Source organism: Bombyx mandarina, chromosome 26 (assembly GCF_030267445.1).
Source record: "Bombyx mandarina strain Sakado chromosome 26, ASM3026744v2".
Lineage (NCBI taxonomy): Eukaryota > Metazoa > Arthropoda > Insecta > Lepidoptera > Bombycidae > Bombyx > Bombyx mandarina.
In genome coordinates, this window is record NC_143232.1 from 7,546,437 (window position 1) to 7,572,365 (window position 25,929).

General features: G+C 37.8%; 1 protein-coding gene across 1 annotated transcript; it reads right to left on the reverse strand.

Moving 5' to 3' along the window:
- Positions 1-1,481: 1,481 nt before the first annotated feature.
- Positions 1,482-25,929, reverse strand: LOC114241535 (facilitated trehalose transporter Tret1-like). Its single transcript, XM_028172392.2, has 10 exons — positions 25,781-25,929; positions 11,960-12,115; positions 11,495-11,697; positions 10,677-10,863; positions 8,130-8,251; positions 7,262-7,438; positions 6,157-6,249; positions 5,710-5,936; positions 5,186-5,338; positions 1,482-3,910 (listed from the first exon to the last, which is right to left on the reverse strand). Exons 1-10 carry the CDS (start codon positions 25,893-25,895, stop codon positions 3,880-3,882), a joined length of 1,464 nt encoding a protein of 487 aa, XP_028028193.2. The 5' UTR covers positions 25,896-25,929; the 3' UTR covers positions 1,482-3,879.

Here is a 25,929-nt window from a genome sequence, read left to right on the forward strand (position 1 = left end):
GCGCCGTCTGCCGGGCTGATTTGTGAATCTAAACCATCTAGGTTGCCACCCAAACGCATACAAAAAAATTACTGGTGGTAGGACCTGTTGTGAGTCCGCACGGGTAGGTACGCCTATTTCTGCCGTGAAGCAGTAATGCGTTTCGGTTTTAAGGATGGGGCAGCCGTTGTAACTATAGTGAGATCTTAGAACTTATATCTCAAGGTGGTTAGCGCATTTACGTTGTAGATGTCTATGGGCTCCAGTAACCACTTAACATCAGGTGGGCTGTGAGATCGTCCACCAACATAAGCAATTAAAAAAATTCATTAAAATCGGTCCAGGCGTTTAGGAGGAGTTCAGTGACATACACACGTACAGTAGAATTTTATATATATCTCTATAAAAAACACCCTCTATTATCATATTACTTTCAGATATCGGTTTTTATATTATGATTTTGGGACATGAGTTCGAAGTCTCAATTGTATTGTGTAACGAATGTCCTAAATATATCTTATGGCCTTCGTAAGCTGACGGCCTATCTGATGCTGATTATTGTCGTTCATGGACGTCAGCATCGACAGAGGCAAAACTAAAGTTATTGGCTGAAGAATCTCCTACTTGTTTAAAGAAGAACACGTCTTCTTCACACATCACCGTCGTCACATCATCATTCTCCTGCCCTTCTCCCAGTCACCTGGGGTCGGCGCAACATATTTTCTCCTTTCATACTCCTCTGTCATATACCTACCATTTCTTCGCTCACACCCCTCTTACACATATCGTCTTTCACGCAATCCATCTATCTTATCTCAGGTCTACCTCTTCCTCTATCAGACATCAGATTTTTTTTCTATACTAATATTATAAAGAGGAAAGATTTGTTTGTTTGTTTGTTTCGAATAGGCTCCGAAACTACTGGACCGATTTGAAAAATTCTTTTTCCATTAGAAGCCGACATTGTCCCAGATGAACATAGGCAATTTTTTTTTTTTTTTTTTTGGTTTCATGTGTGTTTTAATGTTTCCGAAGCGAAGCGAGGGCGGGTCGCTAGTTTATTATATATCTATTAACTTTATTGTGTTAGTTACTGTTTAGTTTAGTTATCAATAAAACAGTTTTGAAGATAGACAGTCTTCTTTCAGTTTTACAAAAAAAAAACAAAAAAAAAAAAAAAAAAACGGTTTATTGCATAGATGGGTATACGAGCTCACAGCCCATCTGTTGTTAAGTGGTTACCGAAGCCCATAGACAACTACAACTTAAATGCCGCCACCCACCTTGAGATATGAGTTCTAAGGTCTCAATATAGTTACAACGGCTGCCCCACCCTTCAAACCGAAACGCATTACTGCTTCACAGCAGGAATAGGCAGGGCGATGGTATCCACCCGTGCGGACTCACAAGAGGTCCTACTACCCGTAAAATTTAAGATTTGGGTGCAGAGTATTCTATTTAAAAGGTAAGACATATAAACACGATGTAATTGAAAAATAACGTTTATTTCAACAAAATATATTACAAAATAAATAACATTCAAACACACTTATATTTATTACTAGCCTTACAGTTGTTAGGAATTATTTATTATATTAAATAAAAATCACATAATTTCATTCGTAAAGTGCACACTTCTATGTTCTTATAAAGTTGAGCTCACAACTATAAGGAAGTATGCTGTAAGGATGTATGCGGCTCGATGCTCTCTTTAGCTAAAAGCTAAAAGGTGTAACGCATTCTAATGAAAAACCTCACACATTTGAGGTTTGAAGTACTCTTGTTTTAATACTTAGTCTAAGCGAGCTATACCGCCAGATCGTAGGTCCTTTTTTTTACTGCCTAGATGGGTGGCCGAGATCGCGGCCCACCTGGTGTTAGTAGTTATCGGAGCCCATAGATATCTACAACGTAAATGCCGCCACCCACCTTGGGATATGAGTTATAATTTTTCAGTATAGTTACAACTGCTGCCCCACCCTTCAAACCGAAACGCATTACTGCTTCACGGCAGAAATAGGCAGTGTGGTGGTACCTACCCGAGCGGACTCACAAGAGGTCCTACTACCAGTAAAGAAAAGTCCCTAAAGACGCAAAGCCGACACTACCCGCTACTAAATTATTTTTGGTCGTGAATACTTCACCCTCAAACTAGAACACATAGCTGGTCTATATTTAAATTTATAACTAAAACAAATAATTCAAAAATCTACTAGTTTAAATAGAAAACTATCAAAAAGCACCTCTTTGTGTGATTCTTGCTTTTTAAGTGTCTTTTTTTTTTTAATAAATATACGAAGGAATGTTACACAACTTTTTGTAAAAAAATCGAAAATGTTAAATATTATTATATATCTAAATAATTGCCGAAAATTAAAATGATATCGCACTTGTAATCCTAGCTTGGGAAGATTGTGAAAAGTTTGTTTTTATTATAAATAAAGTTTCATTTTAAAATGTTCTTTCGCCTTACGTTATGGACGTTATGTTTGAAAAATATATTTTAAAACGCCAGCTTCACTGGTGGTGGTAAATTTTATAATATAAGTATCGACATTATTGACTATATTGTGCAGACAATAAATATGTATTAACTCATTTCTACAAAGATTTATTCAAGATCTACACAGCGTGAAACGATAGGCATATACTCATTTTTTATATCATCTGTGCATTTTTCAGTCACTCACGATTTTGGCGCCTTTTTTATAATTTTCAAATATTTATCAAATTATTATTGTCGGACTAAAAATAAAACATAAGCTTCACTTCCACGAGCCGACTTATTATTTGTCCCGAGCGTTGACAAAGGAGGACTAGATATCAGCGTGTTTTATAAAAATTATCAATTCATCTAACCGCTATCAAATAAGTCAGCCAATAACGAAAACCGATTAATACGATTTTCCAAACAATCAAAAACATTAATTAAAGTTATTTTTGATTGTTTACAATGAATTTTATGAGCTGGGAATGCCACGGATTTTTCGCGGGCTTTCTCTTACGACATTTTGTTTTTTGACGGACTGAAATGTATGTATAGAATGTAATTATTTTATTTTGGTATTTGTTTTTTTAAATTTTCAAAGTCCCAAAAATTTTTGTCACTAATAAATAACGGCAACCGTTTAAAACGAAAAGTCGCTGCATGAAGCCCTTAAATATTATAATATATAATATTATTTATTATTTTTATCTAAACTAAAGTTTTCAATAAACAAACTCGATAGTTAAATACGACTAAAACTGAAAGACATTTTCTTAAATTACAACTACATTTCAATAAAGTACAATATAAATAAAAATTGGTTTGGGTGCAACTTGGTGCACGTGAAAGAAGTGAAACTTCTTTTGCGGTCTGTAGTATTGTGGTTTTCTTCATTTTACATCCTTAAATCAAATTTCTCTTATAATATGGAATGCTGTGTATAAGAGAAACGATTCTCATCTCTCTTCATCATTTATATATATTTTAATTTATATATATTTTTAATACTTCTTTAAAAATAAAATGTAAGATAGTTAGTTGCCATCTACAGGAACAATGAAAAATTAATAACAAGCCATCTAGTGGTCGACGCCCGTGAACAGAATTTGCATAAAAGAAACGACCTACCTCGTTTTGTCCCTCTCTCTAAGGTCGAGTGGTTCGCGAGACGCTTTGTATATTTTCTCACTCTCGCTCTTCCTAAATTGTATCTTTTCTCTCTAGCCGTAACGAATCTGTCGCGAGTTAAAGTTTACCCTCAACGCGCCTAAAGAAGTTTCACTACAAAAAATTAGTATTTCACTAAATCAGAGTATCATTTAAAATACTAACTTAATTATTGATTAAGACACATTGAGCTAAGAAAGTTGCGCTTCCAAAATTTTAAGTAAGTTTCAGAAACTTCATCTGGTTTACATCTTCTCGGATTTCGATGGCGAAGTTCTGGGAACAAAAAAAAACGTGGTTTAAAGGAATTTTCTTATTGTATTTTATTTATTATTATCTCGATTTGAAAGAGGTCATAGTCATATAAGTGTCACGCTGCTACTTGACATTATTAAGTCTAGTTTGAAGAGGGACATGTCGTGGCTCTCTGGGAATACCCCAAAGGGAGCTTATTCCTGGGTTTCAACGTACGTCGAAGGACAAATCGCTCAAGACGCATTGTATCAACGCCATGACATGTCCTGCTTCAAAAGAGGTTTGCGGAGAATATTCAGCGGTAGGCAACGGTAGGCAGCGACGGTAACCACTCACCACCAGGTCTCCTTATCCTAAGAATTCAGAAGTGACAAAGACCTCGCTACTATGTCATCACACTTCGAATCATACGACAGGCGCCGATTTTTTAGAACGAAGTCCCTTAATGCCGCTTGTGGTAAAAATCGTCACGTAACGAAAATTAAAAACGTTACGCTAAACATGACTTTGTCTGTCTCTTTCGTGTTTATATGTCGTGCGTTTCCGTTCCGAGATTCCAGCGGGCATGTATGAATAATGGCGGTCGGCTATATGTTCTTAATATATTATTTGGCAGTGCATGATTTAATTAAACTGCATTATCATTAAGTATGAAGTTTTTGGTAAAGAAAACGAAGAATTTTCCGGAAATATTAATCACACGTTCTTTTGTTTTTTTTCTTTCTATTTGCATCGCGCAGAAACTAGTGGAATTATGATAAAAATACTCCCAAAATATGTCCACAACATTAAATTGTTATCAAATCGTAAAGTACATATATTTAGATAGTGTTAGCGATACTGGAGTATAATTTTATCAGCTATCTCAAGTATTAACTTGAGATCAAAACTACCGATAACAAATTGTATGTTTATCGGTAGTTTTTATGTGTATCGTTTCCAATCATGATGTTACATCTCTGTTACCAAATGTAATACATATGTTGTACATTAACAATGACAATTCGATATCGTATCGATTTGAGTTGTTATCTCCCAATGTTTTTTTACTTATTGTTGTTATGATTGATTTGATTTTGATAAGTTTAACAAGATATTCGTGGCTTTGTTTATTTGTTACATTTCATATTTGAATTAAGAAATTGTTTTTTATTGACCGCAACTCCGGAGCTTTTAAGCTCATACGAATATAAATATAGATGAATATAGATTGGCCTATTGGCTGTTCTGCATGAGTGCTTGGGGGTTATGACCCTTTTAGCAGTTGCATTAAGGTTGTATTTACGATCTACTCACTTTCCCGCTAGCATTTCCTGGATCTCCTGGAAGCTCTTGCCCTTTGTCTCCGGAACCATGAAGAATGTGAAGAAGAACGCCACTATACAGCAAACTCCGAAGATGAGGAACGCCACGCCCATACCGACTGCATCAGCTATTGGGTTGAAATATCTGCGCAAAGAAACCATATCACACTGACAATGACACTGAGAATACCAAGGGTTAGGTAGGAAAGACATGTCGTAACCTCCAAGAAGCAACGTGGAAGCGAGCTCCTAACAGAGCCGGAGAAATCATCTCTGATAACGCACTGCGATGTCTGATCACGGGCGAGGTGAGGTTGACTATATGGTACGCAATAAAAAAAATAAAGAAATAATTTTGCATTGGGAATTACGAATGACTACACAGTAACCTATGACTTCGTTTCCGAGAACGATTCTGATACAAACTTTAGAAACACCGGAATCCTTACACTATTTACTCTTTTTTTTCTTTAATCTTTATACTTTGTATATTCTTTATTTCTTTTTGAAGCTCACCTAGTGACTAAGAAGGACAGCATCCAGCAGAAGGCAGTGGCTATCGGAGAAGCCAACGCCTTCACCTCAATCGGGAAGAGTTCTCCCATGATAGCCCACGGCAGAGGACCCAGACCCACGCAGTACGTCACGATGAACAGCACTAGGGCTAGGATAGGCAAGAACCTCATGCTGTCGACTACTGCGTTGCCATTGGTGTCCAATATAAAGTACATGCCAAGGAGTCCCTGAGGATAAATATACACAGGTTTATAGCATTGGGCTACGCCAATATATCGTGCTAAGTCTTCGGGGGCAAGTGGTGGAGAGCTTTTTTTTCAATTGAGTTCTCTTAGGATATAATAATATGTCACTAGTATATATATTCAGATTACATAATGGCGGATCTCCTTTAGTAGAGAACTATCATGACATGTTTCACACAGAATACAGGCGTCCGATACTTACTAGTCCAATAGTTGTTCCGGTGCAGGAGATGAGGAGCAGCATCCTGCGGCCGAGTCGGTCCACCACCAGGGGCGTGACTGCTGAAGCACCGACCTGTGACATTTCTCGATAGAATGTAGTTAAATGACAAGAGAGCCAAGACGGCCATAAAAAGATCACTGGAAGTGCACTGCCGATAAACGCGGCGGCTTTAGATAGTACAGACGAAGACTACCCCGGTGGCGCGAGGTGTGGTGGTAAAAAGGAAATTTGAGTCCGCGCGGGTAGGTACCACCACCCCGCCTATTTCTGCCGTGAAGCAGTAATGCGTTTTGGTTTGAAGGGTGGGGCAACCGTTGTAACTATACTGAGACCTTAGAATATATTATATCTCAAGGTGGGTGGCGCATTTACGTTGCAGATGTCTATGGGGTCCAGTAACCACTTAACACCAGCTGTTGAGCTCGTCGAAGTCCCTCCGTAGACCCAGAAGTACCAAACGTTTTGTGAGAACGGGATTATCGACAATCCCAACTGCCCTCTTCTGATGAGGTCAAATGGAAGTAGCTGGTACTTGGGCCAATAAATAGGAGCATTGGATGGGACCTGTGCTTTGTAAAGCAGATATTTTTGTTCAGGCGTGAAGGCTGTTGAGGTCTACCAACATTTTAGAGGTCAATTTGGCTTTACCTTCCAATCGACTCCGATCCTGAACATCAAATTTTTTAATAACGGTTCATTATCAATCTGTTTTGTTAACGTAGAAACTGGTTTGATTTTTCTTGTACCTACCTATGTCTAACATTTGGTTATATGGTACCATTTGTTTTCGAAATAAGTAAATAAAATTATGACTTTAGCATAGTTTCGGTTTCACCACTGAGCGAAATCAGCAAGGAACCCAATTTACTCTTTTACAAAATAGCGGTACATCACTAGGTATACCTTAAGGCCATCATTGAAGGTTTACAGGAGTCCTAAGATCCCACAACTTGAATGCCATTACATGTGGTCGGAGTCTCGGACACACGATTGTGGTACTTATGTATTGACGAAAGCATCGTATATTGCCTACTATTAAAAACAGAACATATTAGATGAAATTGTGATCAACGATCTTACAGACCTGCACGGCACCGATAATGATTGTCGCGATGGCGGAGTCCAGACTGGCCCCAGCCGTTTCGAAGATGGTCGCCATGTAGAACAGCACTGCGTTGATGCCGCAGAGCTGCTGGGCGGCCACGAGGGCGCACGAGATGTAGAACGCCTTGAAGTTGGCGCCGCGGAACACGTCCGATAACTGGACAATTGTAATCACAGTGTCATGTTGCTGTACATGGACAGACAAACCACAATAGGTATATCCGCTGTGATAGGTTACCGGTCCCAGAGAAACATAAGCACCGTCATCCATTATGAGATATGAAATCGAAGTTTTGAAGTTTTAACTGGTTTTAATTATACAAAATTCAAAGTATTCTGTATCCATTTTGATGTATTTGATGCAATAGCTTGCAATATAAGTGTTGGCAAAAAATCTGGTATATGCTCCTAGGTAGTGGTGTCATTTTACAAAACGGTGGACTCTCTTTAAAACTACTCTAACTTTTTCAAAGACCAGAGACTTGCATCAGAAACAAGCAGAGCAGTGGCACCCATTCACGGGGTCTACCAGAATGTCATCAGATGCGTAAGCTTTGTTATATATCCTGTCAACTTTATAAGTATACTAGCTGTACCCGTCCGCTTCGCTGGGCATTTAAAATTAACATTATTATTTCTCACTCCCACAAAGATTCTCATCATTAACGGCCCCGCAACTGGTGTAGGTAGGACACTCATATAAATATCCGTTAAGTACATGTATTTTCTACATGGATACAAAGTTTCAAGTCAATCGGATGCATGGTTCAGTAGTTATAACGGAACATCCGTAAAAGCCACTGTAGATTTATATATTATTATAGATAGCTTAGAGTACATAATCTTACGTTAGCAGTTTTCTCGTTTGCAGCTTTGACTTCAGCGGCCATCTTGTCTAGCTCAGCTTGCACACCAGCGCGAGATTTTCCTCTGATGATCTGCAGACATTTAGCAGCCGAGTCTACGTCGTCTGCACGAACAAAACAAATCTATTGGTGACTTTTTGCTGTATTGCTCAATTTAAAAAGAAACTTACGACCTATCTGATAAAATGTGGTAATTTAGTTACCGATTATTCGCATCGGAAAATAGGCATAGTTATATTTTAATTCCTATCTTAAATTTACATTCCCAGGATTCTGTAGAAATTGCCGCTTTAGATGTTTCCGAAGATTTTTTAATTCATCGTGCGATATCATCGTAGCGAAATTTGGGCTGAGACTAGGATCCTAAGTTCTGAAGACCGCAAGCGAGTTCATGCCTTCGAGACATCGTGCTGAAGGAAGATGCGGCGTATCCCAAAGACTGTATTACGGAACAATGCACCAATCCTCGCATAGTTCCAAACCAAAACGAGGATTTCTAGCATCTTTTTTTTCCCTACCTATGCTGATAGCTTTGAGAGGCTATAATAGCTTCGCCCTAACGTGTAGGTGAGCTCACGGGGCTCAAACCGGAGTGGTGCTAGCATTGGCTCTAGCAAGAGCAGTGCTTCGCAGAATCTACCACCGAATCGGAAACGCGACCCACTGAGAAGATCGGGCGAGAAGCTCAGTGGGCTGTGTCTGTGGGTTAATTCGCTTGTCGAGCCTCGGTTCGACCAGGATGGTGACCGGTGCTTGTGGTCTAGAATCTGTCCTAAGCGTATGTTAGAGGAATTCGGACATATTGCCAGGAAAAACTGAGACAATCTTCACGGTGGATAATGCCAAATTGGAAAGAAAAAGATCCGTCGACTTTTGAATCTACCGTCTCATCATCAGAGCATCATCTCCGAGCAGTCTCCGAGCAAAGCATATCATGAGAATGAAAGTCCTGGGTGGAGATAGTCACTCTTAGAGGAGCACGACTGTATAAGGATCATCATATAATGAAGAATAGTGTCCTTTTTGTTCCAAAATAATCCCATGTTTGAAGTTAACCACCGTTATGTGTTAATATTTCCCTGTTACATTGATTCAAATGCACCTTATGGCGCCAAGTCCGCTAAGATGGTATCTCATTAGCGGTAACTTGAATAGATAGGTTGCATTTCAATCGTTTGCCTATGACCCTATTGCTTATGTCATAATATTGGCAACAAGCCAATGGAATACATTCAACAAATGATACAAAATTGAACGATGAATACAAATTATGACTTCTAATTACTTAGCCCATACATAAAGAGCGCAAACGACTTTCCCGTGGCGTTTAAATCATTCCAACAATGGTTGCAATACGGAAACAATGAGGTAACATGGCTGTTGTTCAGAGTGATTGTTAAATTGAATTAGCTTTAAATTAAACTGAGTGTAGTTTATACATCTCTCCAGGAACCTGTAGCTTGCGACGAAGGGCTCGACGAGCGAATTAACCCATAGACACAGCCCACTGAGTTTCTCGCCGGATCTTCTCAGTGGGTCGCGTTTCCGATCCGGTGGTAGATTCTGCGAAGCACTGCTCTTGCTAGGGCCAGTGCCAGTAACATTCCGGTTTGAGCCCCGTGAGCTCACCTACACGTTAGGGTGAAACTGAAATAGCATCTCAAGGCTATCAGCATAGATAGGAAAAAAAAATCTCCAGGATTTTATTTCTAGTTTTGTCCGATGTGGATGTTCGTGGAGGATGAACGATCCATATTTAACCCATTAAGTTTCCCGCCGAATCTTCTCTAGCAGTCTGAAGTCTCCTGCGCGAGTCGTGCAGTCTATGGCGAGCCTTAAAGTTTGTTGAAGTAGAAATGATTACGGATATGATTATTGTATTAAGTCTATATGTGTGTGTATCACTGAATTTTGAAACTTAAAGAAAATAGGACTTATAAATAGAAAATAGGAAAAAACCCATTAAAAAGCATGCATACGATTGCAAATGTAATATAGGTACATTTGCGATCGTATGGACTTTTTATTATTATTTATAACTAACACTACTTTCACGATTTAACCACGCGTTTAATATTGTCATTACATTGTAATTTTTGTGTGTGGCCATGTGAGATCCGCAAGGGAGACTTTACTTAACAATCGTGCATGTCCACCAGAATGTATTTAGTTTTATTTATATTCATATAGCTCTCAAAAACTGAAGTTTTTTTTTTATTGCTTAGATTGATAGACAAGCTCACAGCCCACCTAGTGTTAAGTGGTCACTGGAGCCCATAGACATCTACAACGTAAATGCGCCACCCACCTTGAGATATAAGTTCTAAGGTCTCAGTATTGTTACAACGGCTACCCCACCCTTCAAACCGAAAAGCATTACTGCTTCACGGCAGAAATAGGCAGGGCGGTGGTACCTACCCGCGTGGACTCAGAAGAGGTCCTACCACCAGTTATATTTATGTTTTTCGTTCGTCACAATTCTACGAATTGGCTGATATGATTTATGTCTTTTGAGCGGTTGAAACTTACCTTGGTTCAAATAATACATCGGAGTTTCAGGCATGAAGAAGAACAGCACGCAGAAGACCGCGACTACAGCTATCCCAACGTACTGCAGCGTGAAATAGGGGACGAACGGTCCCACTCCGTACACCAGCAGGAAGCCAAGCACTACGAACAGCTGAAGGAACGATCCCAGGGCACCGCGCGTGTCGTCCTAAAAACATCATCATCGGTCTTTGCGTGTTGCGAAAACATTGATTTTATTTGACATAAGGTCCAATTTGCAATTATATATATCCAAAAATATCCTGCCTTCAAACCAGATTGCAGAGCTGCCTCGCAGCCAAAATAGGCAGGATAGTGGGTACACGCGCGGGCTACGATCAGTGAATGTCAAGTGACGATCGCAGTACTGGTATAATGCTCAGAGAACGCTGCTGCCCAATCTTTGGTGACTCCATTATACCTTTCGTTACACCTTTCATTATCTCCATGGGATGTGGTGTTATTCTAGGTTACCGAGTCAAATTGTCTTAAAAACATCCTCAAAAGACGCATCCACGCCTGTGACCTAATGGGTAAAATGCCCGATGTAGGCATACCCAGTATTGCGACTATTCCGATGCTACTGGGTGTTAGCTTTTTGTAAACAAATAATTAAACCAGCGAGTGGAAACCGGCCAGATATTGTGTACAGTGTGTGCTACTAACACAGGGTGTGCTGCTCGTACGAAGCAATCGAGTTTGTGGAGAAATGAATTCATTGCTATTATATTTTTGGTGGAAGTGACATACATATTATTATGTCAACTTTACTTGATAAGCTACTGGTAACTGGTACATACCGTGGCGATCTCGGCGCAGTACATCGGCAAAACCGTATACAGCATACCGACTGCCAGACCCCAGAACACTCTGCCGGCGTAAATCATTCCAACATTTTGAACGGCCACCACCAAAACAAAACCGACTATGAGTGGAACAGATGACAGAAGAATACTCCATCGACGACCGATTTTTGAAGCCAGGAAACCTCCGATGAATGGACCTGAAAAAGGGATCTATGTTATCTGGTACATAATATGGATTTGCAAGACACTTGTACTCGAGTCTTTCAGAAGGGAGCTTTTGTTTCTACCGCTGTAATGGAGGTAGTATATGATGAGTTAGGAAATCGGTTTGAAATTTGAAATTAGTTATGCTACAACTTCTCCAAAATCTGTGGTAGTCTCTCTCCTTTCTCTTGCAGCTTTCATAGCATAGAATAGTAAATTATCGGCGGTTTCTAATGTCCATAAATTCACCCTCACCGAACATAGCTCCGACGGAGAGAAGGGATCCGATCCATGATATTTCGTCGTTGGTGACGGGTCGCGACAAGGGTGTGTCGTTAGGATCTAAGAGCTTCAAGTTCACCGGCGAAGTCCATCCCAAAGCAAAACCCAGAGCAATGGTGGCGATGTTCGCTGTAAAAACACTTCTCAATTAACAATCTAAGGCAATAAGGCAATAGAAAATACCGACAAAATAAAAGCCATTGAAAATTATCGTGCACATACAAATCATTTGAAACTAGTTTCATTACGTATGATGTCATTCATGGCTAATATAAGCGACGAACTAACTTTAGATTATACACAACAACTAGCCACATGTGATGTCATATACTGTGACTGGGCTTGACGTGAAACAATATAAAAAATCTTTTGAATATACTTAAGAGGCATTAAAGTCATATTTTGATTGGCTCATGTTTGATTAGAAATAAAAAAAAATGCTTCTTTCACAATCATTTTAATACAAACACATAATAAATACGCGGAGCTAATTTATTTGAACGAATTAATATTTAAAACCGGCACGAATCTTCATATTTCTTTGTCACTGATAAAATAATCTCACGTAAACAAAGTTATTCAAATGTATATCGTTATGTAAATAATATTAGATTTTCTGGTATTAACATGTGATTTATTGTATTTAAGCTGCCCCATTTTTCGTGAGAAATAAGTGGGATGTCTGAATACTCTATACTACTAATAGACCATTACTAGTGCTTGCGTTACTTACAGACATGAACTAGGGGCACAGTTAACATATTAAGGTCTTTTTCAAACTTCATTTGGTATCACAAGTCGCAAAACCATAGCGGTTTATAATCAAAGCAACGTCAAAGTGTTGATTCGACGATGCTCCATAGATATTAGACCATGCATTTGTTGGGTGAAAATTATGAGACGTTGGGAGTGTTTACTTTGGGTCAGAATATCGCCGGACTTTGGCTTAAGAGTTCAAAGCGGTAGACGGCGCGGGTCGTACAGAGTTATATCTCTTGTCGCTCACCAAACTTCATCTCAGATGAGTTTTTTTTTATTCCCCGTGTAGGCAAACGAGCACACCTGATGGTCAGCGCTTACCGTTGCTCATGGACTTCAGCAATGCCAAGGGCAGAGCCAAGCCGCTGCCTACCGCTTAATACTCTCCACAAGCCTCGTTTGAAGAAGGACATGTCATAGCGCTCGGGAAACACCGCGGAGGGGAGCTCATTCCAAAGCCGGATGGTGCGTGGCAAAAAAGATCTCCGGAAGCGCACTGTGAATGAACGCAGTGGCTCCAGGTAGTATGAATGAACTCTACTCCGGTGGCGGGCGGTGCGGTGGTAAAAAGGAGCTGATGGTATCTTCTCATACGATTCCTCAAAGCACGCAGACGAGGCAGAAATCTTCTGAGCTGGCCCGAGGGCTATCACGGGTTTACACGAAATAAATTAGATAATAGGAATAAATTAGACCCCAAAAAACAAATTTGAAATTACACAAGAGAGCGCTCATAAAAGTTATTTTTGGATATTTTTTTTTATCTAAGTATGCTTCTGTCAAGAAAAAATATTTATAAGTACATATTTTACGTTTACATTTATCATAATATTGTTTCATCATAAAGTTACTTTATCTTGTTCGGCGGATTTAAAGCAAGGACACAGGTGAAATTGCGTGGTACAAGAACTGTGTGGATTCTAAAAATTCGTTACTTTTTTTAAAGCTGTCGATATTTTTTATGCAACATATTTTTAGGTAGACCAAAGCTGCGTGCTAAATAGATTTTTTAAAGAAAACGGTAATTACTAACAATTTTAGTATTTTCTTCGGTTTTCACGATTCGTAGATACGATTTAAGCTGATTATACGGCTTAATCATCCATTTTCTTTTATTGTCATAATAATCATTGTTTACGTCATCCGTGACCACGAAAACTCTATAGTATTTGAAACTTCCAAACTAATATGACTATAATAACGTTATGCCATAGATAAATAGTAAAAAAAAACCTTCTATTTTTTTAGTTCGACCTGGAAACATTTGCAATTATTTGTATAATCTATGACCGGAGATTTTACGGCGCAATGTCGCATGCACGCGCCATTACGATTCACACAACAATATGGCAGCATTGTGTGGGCCGATGTCAAAGAAATTACTTCATCTCCGCTAACAACACAAGTGATGAAATCGTAAGTACCAAGTTTCATTCACGGGAGCGCGTTATTATTGTCGAAAATTCACGTATGTCAATTCAATGTCAAACGCACTAGCGACCGGAAATTACGTGATTATATGTATGTATGTAAAAAAGTTAATTTGATAGTGATTTAAATTTCTTTGTATATCATTCCGAGCGAAGGTTGCTATTGTAGATAGGCAAGAGTTTTAATACAACATATTTTGTTGTTATTGCTTAGATCGGTGTACCAGCTCACGGCCCACCTGGTGTTGAGTGGTTACCGGAGCCCATTGACATCTACAACGTAATACCGCCACCCACCTTGAGACATGAGTTCTTTTTATTTTTATTACACGATGTTATTCCTTCACCGTGGAAGTCAATCGTGAATATTTGTTGAGTACGTATTTCATTAGAAAAATTGGTACCCGCCTGAGATTCGAACACTTGTGCATCGCTAGATACGAATTGGAATCGCTGGGAAGTAGATTTTGAAAATAATAGACACTTTACAAATGATAAAAAAAATGTGAAGAAATTTATGAAAAAACAATTAATAAACATTTATTATGTGAATTTTGTAACACATTATATAAGACATTATATGCTGATATTTTTTATCGATATTTTATTACCACACAACGCGTCTAAGATAGCAAGATTATAGCACGATTACCTATGACAGTTTTATCAGATTAATTTATATGAATTCCACAATTCAATACCTATTTAGTTAATGCTATTGTTTTGACGATTTGATATGAAATTTTAATTGTTGAAGTGTTTGAAGGTAGCAGAAGACCATTGATTTGTATTTCTTTATGTATTTAAATCATCGAATGAAAATATATTTTTGGACGTAACAAAACATGGCGGATTTCGTTAAAACCGCCATGTTGGAATTTTGCTGAATTCGAATTTGGCGTCATAATTTTCTGCGTCAATAAAGATATTTAATTAGATCTGAAATCGTAACGTAGGTGGCGGTATTTATGTTCCTGTACGTATGGATTTAGGGATACCACTTAACTGCATCAAGTGGGACTGTGGGCCCACGCAAATGTCTACGCAATAAATAAATATCATTTCTCGAATCCGTTTTTTTCTTCTTGTCAGTAGTACGTACTTTTGGCAGAGTGGTCGTGGTCATCCCTTCGGATGGTGGTGCGCTTCACCAGACGTCGCCATTCCTCGCGTACCGCGGCCATTATCGGTGATCATGGTCTTTGAGACCAGGGGTGGGACGCATGATAAAATACCTCCCGTAATACTCAACGGAACGCCATTGACAAGAGTTTATAAATTTAAATATCTCGGCCATGTGTTGACCCCTGATCTCAAAGATGAGGAAGATATTGAACGAGAGCGGAGAGCGTTGTCGGTTAGAGCAAACATGATAGCTCGCAGGTTTGCACGGTGTTCACTTAAAGTCAAGGTCACCCTCTTTAGGGCCTACTGTACTAACTTTTACACGTGCAGCTTGTGGGCTGGATATACTCAAAGATCGTACAATGCTCTCCGTGTTCAATACAATAACGCGTTTAGGGTGCTGGTGGTGCTGCCCCGCTTTTGTAGCGCATCAGGGATGTTTGCAGACGCGCACATAGATTGTTTTTACGCTACCATGCGTAAGAGGTGTGCATCTCTGGTAAACAGAGTGAGGGCCAGCTCCAACAGTATCCTGAGCATGATCGCAAGCAGGCTGGACTGTATATACATGGGTCGCTGTGGTGCCATCTCCCATGGGATGTTACCACAGTAATTCATTGTGATCTAAATATAACTACTAACATAGGTCAAGTTTTATTAACAATTTATATGAGTCATGGATACTTGAAATAAAAACATTATTATTATTATTATTATTATTATAATAACCAAATCCACATCCTAGTTATCTATACTCTATACTAATATTATAAAGAGGAAAGATTTGTTTGTTTGTTTGTATTGAATAGGCTCCGATACTACTAAGCCGATTTGAAAATTTCTTTCACTGTTTGGAAGCTACACTATTCCCGAGTGACATAGGTTATAATTGAGGTATAGGTATATATATATATAGGTTATAATATATCTTTTTTGAAAAAAATTAGGGATCCTTACTAAAACTGCAATAATGTAACCCAAGGTGTAAAAAAATTACCTGAAATATTCTTTACATCGCGTGCCCTGCGAAAACTATTGATGATAGAATATAATAATGTACTACGACTTTGTACAACACATTATTATTTAAAAAAAATGTCGCGATAGCATATGTCTAACTATTATTCTTATGCCGCAATAAGTGCTTTTTAATTTAAAAAAATAAAACAACGTCAAAAATATCGTTGAAATTTTTGATAAAGACCCGAGCGAAGCCGGAGCGGGCCTCTTTGTTATATATAGTTGTAATACTTAAATTTAAAAAAATCATTGTGATTGTAAACTAAGCAAGCCACGGAAATAACAACAGGTAGAAGGCAGTTATGCGGACATGACGTTATGGATTAACAATTCATACACTTTGACCGGCGCGTTGTCAATCAAATTGATAATTAAACACTATCATTAGATCTTAAATATGGGAGAACAAGCTAGTTAAAGTGAATTAATCAACAAATCTCAAATGGTAATTATATATTCTGCATACATAGAACCGGTAATAATCAGAACGTTATCGATCCAGAATTTTGGTCAATCGATCACAACATCTAAATCATATAAGTAAAAAACTAAAGTAAAATTCAAGCCCTTAGATTTATATCGTCAACAAACTTATCTTAAAAGTTCTTACGTTAAAAGTTTCCGGTATAGTTGTAACGCGTAAATGTTGCCAGCCATCTTGGGAAATGTGTCGCCGTCTTAGTTACAATGTAAATAATACAGCTGTCGCGTTCTTGAAAGCGCCGAAACATGTGACTGCTTGGCGGCAGAATTAAGCAAAACGGTCATGGTACAATGGGATCCCAAATCTATACTAATACCTATATATAAATCTACAGTTGTTTTTACGGATTTTCCGTTATAACTACTGAACCATGCATCCGATTGACTTGAAACTTGGTATCCATGTAGAAAATACATGTACTTAATGGATATAATATTTATATGAGCGTTGGACTCCCTACACTAGTTGCGGGGGCGTTAATGATGAGAATCTTTGTGGGGGTGAGAAATAATAAATTTAATTTTAAATGCCCAGCGAAGCGGACAGTTACAGCTAGTATAGTATAAAACTGATTCGTACTACTTCAAGCTTACAAAAGGGGTTGGAGTAGACGAGTTAGGTTAACAGAAAAGGATATGTTTTTATATAAATAGTAGGTATCAGTGGAATGAAATATTTGAAATGTATTCAACTGATAACTACTTTTAATAAATGTATCTTTTTTATTTGATTGGCTTTGTTAATTTTAAGTATGTTTCAATGATACTATGTACACATATGGACTTATTGTTGTCTGAAATAAAATAAATCATTCATTATTGTGCACGTTTTATTAGGCAATATTATATATCGAGTGTTGAAAGGGTTAAGCGATATTTCGCTAAATAATTTATCTTTGTAATTAGTGGTGCGTTTTATTTGGTATTAGCATCAACAGTTCGATGTTTTTAATTGAACTTCAATTAACTTTACTCTATTCAAATACATAGCTGAACAAGCTTTTTTGTTGTGATATTTTTTTCAAATTTTAAACTTTAAATTTAATTCTTCTGTAAAGTTGCAAAAATGTCGCTTAAACCAAATAGCCTTTCAACCCTCGATATGTATTTTCGATTCTCTACAGAAGCACAAAAAAATCTGAAGACGTAAAATGTAGAGGCGACTCTAGATTAGATCTAGCGTATTTATTTAAACGGACACTAATTATATATGAGGCCGTCAGCGCAAAAGTGCCCTAAGCTTACCATAGATAATGAGTTTTGAATTTACTTATACACTGCTTCGTAGGTAAAAAGAATACGCGCAATAATAATGTTTTCCAAACGATTAAAGTTTATTATGTTTTAAATAAATTGCAATATATAAACACGAAAAATTGTGGGTTAGGCCACTTTTGCGATGACAAATGGTGCTTTTAGTTACCTCAAGCACCGGTCAGCGTTCTCGTCGAACCCGTCGCTTGCGACGAAGGGCTCTACGAGTAAATTAACCCTCAGACACAGCCCACTGAGTTTCTCGCCGGATCGTCTCAGTGGGTCGCGTTTCCGATCCGGTGGTAGATTCTGCGAAGCACGGCTCTTGCTAGGGTTCGTGTAAGCAACGTCGTCAGGTTTGAGCCCCGTGAGCTCACCTACTAGTTAAGGTTCCGCTGATATAGCCTCTCAAGGCTATCAGCTTAGGTAGGAAAAAAAAAAGCGATGACAGTCTCATAAGTAAATTTTTATCAAAAAATTTCCTAATTATCTTTTATTGGGCTCAGTTCAGAAAGTCACGACCATGTAAAGATTTTACTGACGTTTTTCTTTGCGTATGAATGGAAAATCGATTTGCCTCGCGTTTTTTCTCAGAAAACAATACTGAATTGAATAAGACAACGTGTTATCAAAATGACATAAAACTTTTATGGACGACCTCGTAAAAGGTAATATAATTTTTATCACAGACTAACTGAAGTTTCAACTGTTTTTAAATGTGACTGTTTTTGGACAATTATGCACGATTTCAGACTTATAAAATAGATAAGCGGTAGTTGTCGCAGAGCAGAGTACATTTCACTGATGCCTGAATTTCGCCAAAGACATTTTCTGATAACTTTGCATATATACAAGCTACGAACAAATTTCAACCGTCGGCTTACCGTGAAATTTCACCAGCTCGATGGATCATTTTTATCGATTCTTTAGGGGCAGCAATAACGTGGTTGCAACCCTGCCTATTTCTGCGGTGAAGCAGTAATGCGTTTCGGTTTGAAGGGTGGGGCAGCCGTTGTAACTATACTGAGACCTTAGAACTTATATCTCAAGGTGGGTGGCGCATTTACGTTGTAGATGTCTATGGGCTACAGTAACCACTGAACACCAGTCGGGCTGTGAGCTCGTCCACCAATCTAATTTAAAAAAAAGAAGGTAAACTTTATTAAGCTTGCAAGCTTCCGAGTGTACGGTAGGGTTGTGGAGATTTAAAAGTGCCTGTGATACCATATCTTTCTGGCCACACAGTATATCTTTCTGGTTCCGTCTGGCTCTGGCTCCGTTCGAGCGATAGTTCAGAGGAGTCATTTGCTGGGTGGTCTCAACTATATCTTAGATAATCTTAAGGGACCTTAAGGGACATCTATCCGTGCGAGCTCACCTGACGCCTTGCCACCAATAGCAATGAATTTACCATTAATTGGCCATAAGCACACTGAGCACATCCATTTGTCGCGAGCAATAAAAAATTCCTTTACCAAGTATAGCGGACATTTTTATACACACACATAGCACATCCTTTAATACATTTAATGAAGTAATTGTGATGAATCTCTTCCCGAGACTGACCTTACTCGTTCAAAGTTCGTAAACCTGTGCTGAGAGCCAAATAGTCATTTTCTGTATTATAACATGACTTGAGGCATTCTTGACTCTTTCGATTCGAACACCGGTGCATCTTATAAGTTGCTTACAGAAAAAGTATGGCCAGTTTATAGCAAACTTCTGACTATTACGTTTAACCAAAAATTAGACAGCACACTATTTGATATTTCATCTCATTATTACCTTAATAATCGTTTGGACATTAAGACGGAGAATTGAAACTTCAAGATTCCAAATGCTATTTAGAAAACCTTTCTAATTATAATGTTCACAAAAATCAAAATACTAGAGCGTCCAAAGTCCGTGGTTACAACGATAGCAACAGTTATCGCCGCCATAAAATGTTTATATACGAGTTTTATCGATTACGAATTTATGAGTCTTCTTTTAAATTTTTCATAACTTACATTGCACAGCTTGAAGATTCAATCAATTCACTTTTTTTTATCACGATGCGTCTTTACGTATGTACTTAATATCTACTGTAATGTTTATGAGCGAAAAAATATGAATTTTTCTCCTACCTACGCCGAAAGTTCGGTTTTCCTCCCGCTGTACAGGGAAGAAAGTCTAACTTTTCCTCCCGCTGTACAGGGTAGAAAGGGTAGCTTTTCCTCTCTGGGTACAAGTGCGCATGCGCGTTAGTGTCTGCGTCTGCTCTCACGCACCTAAAATTCTCCGCCATTGTTGTGCTCGGGTAATTTGCAATATTGTGTTTAGTGTAAAAGTGAAATAAACAAAATGCATAAAAATTTGATACTGAAGTATTAAACAAAGATGAGTTCATCAGACAGTTCTTATTCAATTAGTAGTAGTTTATTTAAAAATTAAAAAACAGATATATTGTTTTTTATGAGTATGGGGGGGCTCCGCTCCCCCCTAACCCCTGCCTGGGCTTCGCCCCTGGACCCCGGCTCAGTACTCCACGAACTTTCGGCCTGGTAGGAGAAAAAATAATATGTGCATCGCGGGAAAAGTAGGACATCTCATCCCGCGTGTTTTTTTAACGCGCGGGAGGAAGTCCTACTTTTCTCCTTGGTGCATAATGTACTATCGCTAAGTCAGGCATACTTGATACTTTTCGATTCATATTTGGTGAGCCCGATGTAAGGGAAGACAGCTGGCGAACACTGCGCTGTCTGGCAAGAAGCAACGGACATAGCAATATACATTACTCTTTTTATTGAACATTGCGTGCAGGGCAAAAGGTACAGAGTATAATTTTTCGATCGTTTTATAAATGTGTATCGTCTGAGAATACAAGTTCTACAAACGGATTAATTATCCAGTGTATTGGATCTTGAAGCTTTTAGTTCTCTTTAGCTATGAAAGCTGTTTTGATACTTAATGCTTAAAAAAATTGTTATGGTGGCCAAGGTAGAAGAGAAAAGACTAGGTAGAAGAGAAGTTGATCAGATCAGGTAACCGCGCTCACCGGACTCTTTGTTACAACCGCCCTGAGGGAAGCCGAAAACTGAACGAAGTGGAAAATTATTGTACAAAGAGTCAGGAAGGCTTATCAAGGACACGACCTTCAACAATGAAGTATGCGACTAAGAAGAAGCTACAGACGGTTTCATATATGGTTTGTATGGTTTTATATGTTTAACGATAGACAACAAACAATCCCGTGGCTCTGTTTGAATAAACAGTCTCTCGCACAAGGCTCTTGAAGTCTTCGTGGCCTAACGGATAAGACGTCCGGTGCATTCGTGTTGAGCGATGCACCGGTGTTCGAACCTCAGGCGGGTACCAATTTTTCAAATGAAATACGTACTCAACAAATGTTCACGATTGACTTCCACGGTGAAGGAATAACATCGTGTAATAAAAATAAAACCCGCAAAAATTATAATTTGCGTAATTACTGGTGGTAGGACCTCTTGTGAGTCCGCGCGGGTAGGTACACCACCCTGCCCATTTCAGCCGTGAAGCAGTAATGGGTTTCAGTTTGAAGGGTGGGGCAGCCGTTGTACTTGAGACTTTACAACTGATATCTCAAGGCGGATGGCGCATTTACGCCGTAGATGGCTATGGGCTCCAGTAACCACTTAAGACCAGGTAGGCTGTGAGCTCGTCCACCCATCTAAGCAATAAAAAAATTATGGTGAATGATTTTTATGGTTTTATATGTTTCACGATAGACAACAAACAATCCCGTGGCTCTGTTTATATAAACAGTCTCTCGCACAAGGCAGCTTAAAAATTACGAATTTCTCAGTATCTCTAAATTGTTTGTGACCGCATTCGCACTGCAACTGATAAAGTAAAAACATGTACAATTAAGCAGTTTATTTTATTTATAATTAAATAAAACGTGCAATTTACATAGATGTTGTGTACTCAGGTGCTTTAGACGAATCCAGCGCATATTGTTTCTTTTGAATTCATTTAACTATCTGTTAATAACTCATGTTACATGGTTTTGCTACATTTTATAAATTTGTATCTGTAACTAAGTATCGTACATACGTAATAGCAGAATTAATACTTTTTAGTTAGTTTCCGAAATGAGTATTTAGTAGGACCCGTGTATTCCTACCATGCTTGCCTGAGAAATAGTAAGTTTTTATGTCAAAAAATGTTTTTTTTTTTTATTGTTTAGATGAGTGGACGAGCTCACAGCCCACCTGGTGTTAAGTGGTTACTGGAGCCCATAGACATCTACAACGTAAATGCGCCACCGACCTTGAGATATAAGTTCTAAGGTCTCAGTATAGTAACAACGGCTACCCCACCCTTCGAACCGAAACGCATTACTGCTTCACGGCGGGAATAGGCGGGGTGGTGGTACCTACCCGTTCGGACTCCCAAGAGGTCCTACCACCAGTGACTTATACTTTTACTTATACTTTTAATGAGGGACGTCTGATCACTTTGAATTGAATTAAAAAAAGCACATACAGATGTGTATGATTCAAGTACGCTAATGTAGTAAATAGTAGATCAGACAAAAGTTCATTATTTTGAAGATTTAAGAATAAGAAGACTGTCAAAAAAACATTATTCATATAGTCAGCTATAAGTCTGGTTAGGTATTGTATAGCTACAGAACATTGGCGAATAAAATTGATAAGATTGCGTTGACATTTATCTTACAATGGACTTATAAAATTTTGTCAACCCGATATAAATAAGATCGTTAGTTTTTATTTAAAGCCATACTTCCGTTAAAATTAACAAGAATGCAATTAAGTACTTGTATGTAACCCAGCTACATGCATGAACAAACACACTGTGGTAGTTTTCCAATTACAGAGCATAATGCGACTCAGTGACGCACAATGCCGAATTATGCTGAAGCTTAATTGGAACGTGAATTAGTTTTCAAATGCATCAGCAGAGCGCGCTAAGTTAGCACAGTTTTAATTAACATTGATTATTTCTAAGAAACTACGACGAAACGAAAGCCTTACAATTTTTTTTAACATTAAATAATATTACTAACGATAATATAAACAAAATTTCGATCAATGCCAACTTAAAGAAAAAACACTTGTCAATTTTCTGTCACTGAGTCGGTACGATTGCGAGCATCACGCGAGAGCAGTACTTTTGAGAGTGCTCGATTGTGCGAAGCGTTGCTGTAGTTGGAACATTCAACGTTGAGCATTATGCCGCATATAATGCGCTCTTGTGATGTAATTGGAAAACTACCTATGACATGTTACATCAATTCTACAAACAACGGAAATATAAGTCAAATTGAAATGTTAAAAGTACGACATAAAATTTTTTTTGAAAAGAACATGAAAACAAGAGTTAACTACTTAACGTTCTCTCATCAATTATAAACAAAGGAACTTGGATACTATTTTGTTTTTGAGACCAGGACACGTGTCGTTAATAATGTCGATGCCGTCAGTTAATTCACATATTTGGTTATATTTACTACAAATCTTTGATAAAGGGGAATATTTAAGGAGGTTTGTTCTACTTGCGGGAATATGGAAAATTTATTATTATTATTATCTATATATTAATAAGTGAAGGTGAAACTTTGTACCCCTTTTTACGAAAAAGCCCACTGAGTTTCTCGCCGGATCTTCTCAGTGGGTCGCGTTTCCGATCCGGTGGTAGATTCTGCGAAGCACTGCTCTTGCTAGGGTCAGTGTTAGCAACTCTCCGGTTGAGCCCCGCGAGCTCACCTACAAACGTTAGGGTGAAGCTGAAATAGCCTCTCAAGGCTATCAGCATAGGTAGGAAAAAAAAAAAAAATACGAAAATTGCGCAGACGAAGTAGTATGAAATTTCTCAATCTTATAGAGAATATATAGAAGGAGTGCAGAATGTTAATATTTTTTTTTAATTATGCGTATAAAATTCATTAAATCAATAAAGAAAGTATTACACACACTACCATGTATTTGACACAGCACATATACACACATATACTCTGTGTTTATTGTCAGACTTTTGTTATTGTTGAAAGAGATCAAATTGAGAATAGATTAATATTGTTTCTCTTTAATATTATTTGTCTATGGTGTAGTCTGGGCGAAATCTTTGAATATAGAAGTTTAATAAGTCTTTGACAATATAACCTATTGTTTGACTAGCCGATGCCTACGCGCGCATTGCTGTTAGCGTGGACCTTTATGTTACGACGACGCTTGTAGCTGTAAGTAAGTATTGTATTTTTTGACGAAGCATGTTGCTGATAACTCTATTTCTGTAATCTGACGAAGCGTGTTGCGGATAATAATATGTACTTTTAGGTTAGAAATATTAAATAAAATTGGAGTGTCGGTTTGTAATATTGAATATAACCTATTAATGTCCAAACTTATAATTTTAATTAATTATAGTCGAATTTCGACTACAGACGGACCACTAGTTATTATTATTATATCTATCTATACTTGTATATTCCGTATCACACGTTGGAATCGCTTCAAGAATATTAAGCATCATATTATTTTAACATTCGTTGTTTTCATTTCCCGCGCAACATTTCCCCGTTCCGCTTAGTCACGGCATTCCCGCGCATTTTCCGCGTCTCGTTCCCGCCACTACAACTAATACTATCGTCGCTTTGTTTTCATTCAGTCAGTAGTATCAAAAACGAAAATACATTTCGTTGCCAAAACATTCGGATAACTAGGTTGTTGACGAAATTCATGTAATTCGTCCGCGAAATTCGCAAATTAAACAGTTTCGTACTAAAGTCGATATGACAAAATAGATTGAAATAAACATTTTGATGCCATCAAAACACACGTGCGTTGTTTTCGACTCGCTTCAGACATACTTTGTTATTGTAGCGTGTTGTTTTGCGAATTGCGTTTCAATAAAATATTATCATGTTGGTTTTATTTTAATTTTATTTATGACATTATAAATTAAGCATTTACAAATCGATGTACATTTACGATAAGTAAATATAGTGATATTTTTGAACAATACGGATTATCAGGTTATATCAACCTATGTCATCTAAATTTGTAATTCTTCTACCAATCAATGATAAATCGATTAACATAATTTGTTTTTCGAAACATCGCCAAATAGTTTGATAAAAATCGCGTACCTACCTACATATTTGTTTTTTTTTTAATGACTTTTTTTTCTTTGGACATTTTATCAAAGAAGGTTCCTTTAAGTCTTCATGACATGTGTAATTATTGAAAGTTGTTATCTGTGCCCTTTTTAATGGCTCTACAGTAAATGCAAAGATAATAAATTCTGTTGATTGGATACTAACTACACAATTTTTATGCAGCACTAGACTTCATTTAAAAAATAACATGTAGGTATCGATTTTTATATTTCCAATGCACGTATTCTTAAGTATTGTGTTGTGTTTTCAAATATAAATTTAATAATTATTGCTACACTCACTTCAAATATTATTTTATTGGAACATAGCAGCTGTGTGTAATTGAATAATAAAATATTTAAATTTTTTTCTTTTATTATTTTCAAAATTATTATTTACAAGGCAGTGCAATGAAATTCCTCGGTATTACTTTTTTTTTAAATTAATGGTCACATTGTAATTAATTTCAGTTTACGTTTATCATATTTAAAAAAAAAACATAGCACAAGGATATAAAAAACAATCACTGCATCCTAAGTCTCTGCCCTCCGCGAACCACAGATAATATCACATTTTACTCACCCACGCCGGCTATGATGTACTGTCTCCACAATTGGCCCTGCTCCATGCTGTGCGCTTGCGTCTTGACTGGCGCTTCGATGGAGACCGGCTCGTACACGTAGCTTCTGTCAGCCATACGTCAGGCTACGTCACCAGTCGATCGTAGCAAC